Genomic DNA, 5730 nt, shown 5'->3' on the forward strand with positions numbered 1-5730 from the left:
AAATCTACCTGATGACTTTATATCCATGCTCAGATGCCAAGGAGCTCAGAAAGTAACCGACTGTGATTGTTGATGATCAGATATATAGAGGTTAGAAATGTATGTGCAAACGTCTCAATGTTAATTGTATTAAAAATGAATTTTTCTGTATGAAACTGTGTATTTTAATAAGGAAATGGAATCTTTTTTAAAGGTTAAAACCTCATTTAATTTTAATTTATGTCTTATAGGGTTTATACTGAGTACAATATTGTATAACTGTATTAATTCAACTGTAAACCTAAAAATTTACAGGCAATTGTGAAAGAGAAGCATCTTAGCTCCTCTGGAAATTGTTGAATATGTCAATGCTATTGTAATAGAATGCTTCTCCTAATTGTGTGGTTATTAAATGAATAATTAAAAAAATAATTTGTTGAATAACCACACAAAAGATGGAGGCTGGGGAGCCTGAAATACCACCTTTTTTCTAACCTTCTAGCCGGACAGTAAGTTTTCTAGTGTTTGTGCCTATACACTATGAGTAGAAGGAAGGAGAAAGCTACTTCAAGCCTGGGGACATAGTCCTGATCCAAAAATGTCCTGGCTCTTCTTCCTGTAGGTGACCTCTCCATTTCCTCCACTTGTCCCCTTCTGTTCAAGCATCCTCTGATTTACTGGAAAGGATTTCCTGCACATCTGGTTTGTGACAACAGTGGCCTGATGGCCTCTCTTGGAGAGTAGAAGTGACTTTGTGTGGTCATCTTTTACACACAGTTACATGTGTTTCCTCCCAGGCCTACTTATTAGTTTTGCTGAGGTCTACAACAACATCATTTAATGTTTGATTCATAAAACACTAAGTTCAGCTGGTGGCGGGGGTGTTCTCTGACAATAAGCACACTCTCTCTAGAGTCAATCACTGCCCCATACTTTAAAAAGATGCTCTCAGATGAGATGCTATTTTCCAAATTACCCAAAGCACCTGCTGGGGCTTCTGGCTGTCATGATTAAATTAGCAGCAAGTCAGGGGGAAAGGGGCAGGAAAAGCAGCAGAGCTAGATGTTGTGATGGAGGAAAGGGCAGAAAGATGTGAAGGTAATATAGCTGGTGAGGAGAGAGGAGCAGTTTGGGGACAGGATCAAGATGCTTCTCTGGGTTTATAATTTATACTTTGTCATATAGTATGAGATATAAACCTCTTCCATGTTTCCCCTCCCCCCAAAGAAAACAAAGGAACTCAGGAATCTAGAAACACTGTTTGTACAAAGAAGATGAGTCTTGCTTCAGGACCATCTGTTCTGAGCAATATGAACAAAGAAAGTGTCTTTTGAGCTATATAATAACTAGCTTTACAGCAGCAAAAATCTCTGTGTGGAACTGGGGCTTGGCAGAGTTAAAGTTTCTAGGTAGAATCCCAGTAGTGTTAAATGTTTACGCAGGTGGTCACAAATGCTTGTTGAAATCCCTGTGTGTTTTCGTGGTCCTCCCTTGTAAAAACTGGTGTTTGTGCTTTTGCTAATCTACAATTCAGTATTGTGCTGGTCACACATTCTTAACACTTTGGACTTGTATGATAACTGAGTGTGGAGGGAGATGACTTTATGTGTCTCCTGGGATTTCTTGATATTGAAGTCTGTCTTGATTTGCTTTTGTTACTTGAGTTGAATCCCATGGCTACACTGAAGAATGTGTTTGTGCTGTTTCTTTGTCTTATTAGGGTACCAGAACATCTCGTGAAGAGCATAACTTGGCAGACACTGCAAGCTGTAAATTTCTGCCATAAACACAATGTAAGTCTCATGCTCTTTGAAAAATAGACTGCTTTCCTCAGGCTGAGGTTGAGGCTTATTCATTTATATCATATCCTTGTGGGTATAATTTTTTACCCAAACCTTCTTAAGCCTGTTTGGGATAAGAGGCTAAAAGTGCCAGCTTCATTATTCCCTTGTACTCAGATCTTATAAAACATGCCTTTTAAAAATGAGTTTAAGAAACCTACATATATTTTTAACCTTGTAAAACGTGAGGCAGAATTCCATTTACTTGGAGTATATATAAGGACTGGTTCCCCCAAAGACTTTAAAATTGGGAGAGGTAGCACCAGAGGCTTCCTGCCTGTTCAGCTGGAGTATGCCAGTGGCAGTGGGTGGAGGCCCATGCCCAACTTGTGCTGGTGTCTGCTTTGGGGAGATAAGAGTACCAAGTCTGGGTTAAGGTAGGCCCCTTGCTCTCCTGGCCACAGCTGGACTGGAGGGAGGCACAGTGGGTGACTGTCCAGGTGATATAACTTGACAGATACTAGAAAACCTGCTGCCCACCCCCCCAATACAGTGCTGCTTACTTCCTGTATTTCCTGGGCTGGAGCATAGCTCTGTGGTAGAGTACTTGCCCAGAATGAATGAGGCTTTGATCCCCAGCACTGCAATCAATCAACCAACCAATATAGCAAAAAGAAAAAAAAAAATCAGATTCCAAGCACCAAAACCAAACAACCCAGATCATAGTGTTGGGGTTTCATTCTGGCCACAAGCACAATTTGACTGCAGCCATCTGTCATCCCAACTGCCAGGGTCGGTTGAGCCTGTGAGGTTAAATTCCCTCTGTGTCCGTTCCAAGTAAGCTTTTCTGAAGCTGCATTTCCAGACAAAAATATGAGAACAGCACTTCTCTCCTGGACCTTCATTAGCTGAAGACTAGAATGCTTGTTGGGGCTGGAGTGTAGCTCAGTGGTAGAACTGCTGCCCACCATGCATGAGGACTTGGGTATGACCCCCAACCCTGAAAAAAAGGTACCATTATACAGCAAGGAGAGTGGACACGTTGTATTACTAGTCACTGTGAGTAATGGTGTGATGGTTAGCACTGACAGAGGTTTCAGCATGAAGGTGGGGGTTGGAGAGGGAGGGAGGGGAAGGAGAGAGAGAGAGAGAGAGAGAGAGAGAGAGAGAGAGAGAAAACATGTGCCCTAGTAATATAATGCATACTACAGTTCCCTAGAGAGCCAGAAATGTTCTGCTGGACTCCATGCTGATGGGGAAGGGTACAGAAACTTGTAAAGAATTCCCAAACTGCGTAGGAGCACATTCTTACTTCCAAGTCCTTCTGCCTATATGTCATCATGAGATTCGTGGATGGACCCATTTATAGCAATACGTGAAATGACTGGTGAAACATTTGAGACTCCAGAGCCATTAATTATTGAGAATCAGATAGACTGTAATAACAATTCAAAAATGCCTCCCTCAATTTTTTCCAGAATAAAAACTGCTGGTGGGAAAACATTGATGCTGATCTCTCACCCTAAAGATTCTTTGGAGAAGGATCAGGCTGGGCCCAAAAAGAACTTCTGTCCTCTTTCCAGACTCTAGAAAGTCAAGGATAACCCCAGGGTTTCAGGCTCCAGGCCAACACAGTCTCTTGGGTTGTAGAAAGATCCAACATTCCCAGCAAAAAGGAAAACCCTTGGGAGAAGGACAGATCACTAGGAGCCCTGAGCAGGGTTTAAAAACTCTAAAAAATTTAAATGGGATTGTTAATTAAGTTGTTGATTTGGGTTCTATGTTTTGTTTTGTTTGCCAAGAAAATTGTCATTTAATAAGAAAGTCACGTAAAAGTCTCAAGCATTCCTCTCTGTAACTTCACCCAGTTCAAGAATGCAATCTGGAAACCAGGTGATCAGAGTCTAAATGACAAGCAGGAGCCTCATCCTGAGGGGAGAAGGCAGTGCTAAGAGCCCTGATGTGCTGTGGGACAGAGCTGACATCTAGCGCTCCCCAGAGGGTGAGGCTCTGCCTGCTCTTGTTTATCTTGTCAGAACAAATGTCAGAACTGGAATGGAGATCTCCTGGCAAGATCTAGTTCCCGCCTTCTCTTCCCAGCTTATCTCAGCAGGCCCAGGGCTTGTCCTGTTTACCAGCAGATGGTGTTCTCAGCTTAGCAGCTTAGCTGGGAACTCTGCATATGCACCAGGTCCCTGCAACAGAAGCACAGGCCTCTCTCAGAGCCTTTCAGTATTTTCCTTTCCAAAACAGTTGTCAGATTAAGTACAAGACTCCCAGTTCAATATGAAGTTCCAATAACCAGCATAATTTCCCAATATAGGTGTGTTCCAAAGACCGTATGAAATATACTTAAATTATTTGCTGGGGCTGGAAGTGTGGTAGAGCGGACACAAAAGGCCCTGAGTTTGATCCCCAGCACTGAAAATAAATTGTCAATTGTCTGAAATTCAAATGTGTCTAGAACTCTCAGGTATTTTTATTGGCTGAGTCTTGTTCCTCTACTTTCATTTTTCATTACACTTCTTGGTCTTTTGGGGTCCTTCAGGAATTTGGGGGTGATTCTGTCTATAGATATGGAACTAATTTTATTTTTAGGCTGCTGTTTTATTATCCAACAGGCCAAAGAGATATTAAAGTGATTTATCCAGTATTTGATAAATATAGCTGTGCCTTCATGTCTTTGCTTTGATTTTTCAACTAGTGCATACATAGAGATGTGAAACCGGAAAATATCCTCATCACAAAACATTCCGTCATTAAGCTTTGTGACTTTGGATTTGCTCGTCTTTTGAGTAAGTACTGAATTTCCTACAGTATAAAAGAAACATTCTTGCTGTGATAATGGGTCTAGCCGCTTTAGAAAGCTGGTTCTTGTATTCTATTCAGGGCATAACCTTGCTATAAATTATAGTCCTTGACTTGCAGAATTCTGTAATGGAATTATAATTTGAAAAATGTATAAACTACACAGTGGTTTAGATATGTATGCTGTATATAAACTGTGCCACAGTAAAGTGGTTATAAAAAAGCATGCTAGGAAGGAAAAAAAAAAAAAGCATGCTAGGGCCAGAAAAAAATTTCTCAGTGGGTAAAGGCATTTGCCACCAAGCCTGAAGACTTGAGTTAGATCCCCAGGACCCAAATGCTGGAAAGAGAGAACAGACTCCTGTAAGTTGTCCTCTGACCTCCACATGTACACTGCAGCATTCACACATGTAAGCATGTACACATACGCACACATTAAATAAATAAATGTAATACAATTTTTTAAAAAGAAAAACATGCTGCTCACCTCCCTCTGCTTTCCTTGGCCTGCACAACTCAGGCCTCTCTCAGGGGTAAGTCGATCGCACCCTCTGGGCCTGACGCCCCCAACCTCATTCACCCTACCACCTCCCCCACCCATCTCTCTTCCTAGCCTGGGACTGTCCCAGTCCTTGTCTTGGTGCCCCATGCACCTGGGGAACCACCACTGCTTCCTGATCCTTTGCATCCAGACCAACCCAGTTCCTTCTGGGGTCCCCAGGAGCCCCCTGGGCCTGGCCCCACCCTCACCTCCCTCTGCTTCCCTGGGCTGCACAACCCACCAAGTCTCTTTCCTGGACTCCAGGGATGACCTTTGCTCTTCCTGAACCTTTGCATCCAGACCAACTCAGTTCCTCAGTACAATCCCCAGGAGCCCTTGGGGCCTCTTCCCACCCCCATCTTCCTTTGCATCTCTGGGTGGCATGGTCACTAGCTGCCCCCTAGAGCAGCATCTTTCCTGGGCCCAGCTCCCAGGCCAGTCCAACTCCCAAATTCCTGAGGCCAAAATCTTTCCTGGAGGAATCCAGACCTTAGGAAAAAGGCTGAAAGTATCTGATGCTCATCTGACTTGGGACTCTGTGGGAACCCCAAAAGACAAAAGCAATCTGGCCACTCCAACATAAAATCAAAAGAGACACCTGGAAGCTTAGAGGAACCAGCT

General features: G+C 43.0%; 1 protein-coding gene across 4 annotated transcripts in view; it reads left to right on the forward strand.

The window, feature by feature from the left end:
- Cdkl1 (cyclin dependent kinase like 1) overlaps window positions 1-5730 on the forward strand; it is a 70176-nt gene that overhangs the window by 46854 nt on the left and 17592 nt on the right. For all 4 annotated transcript variants that reach the window (XM_008829852.3, XM_008829851.3, XM_008829853.3 and 1 more), the window contains 2 exons: window positions 1700-1772; window positions 4465-4555. In XM_008829852.3, coding sequence (XP_008828074.1) covers window positions 1700-1772; window positions 4465-4555 — 164 coding nt within the window. The remainder of the gene's footprint in view (window positions 1-1699; window positions 1773-4464; window positions 4556-5730) is intronic.

This window comes from Nannospalax galili, unplaced genomic scaffold, assembly GCF_000622305.1.
Source record: "Nannospalax galili isolate Female #2095 unplaced genomic scaffold, S.galili_v1.0 scaffold253, whole genome shotgun sequence".
In the NCBI taxonomy this organism is placed as follows: Eukaryota; Metazoa; Chordata; class Mammalia; order Rodentia; family Spalacidae; genus Nannospalax; species Nannospalax galili.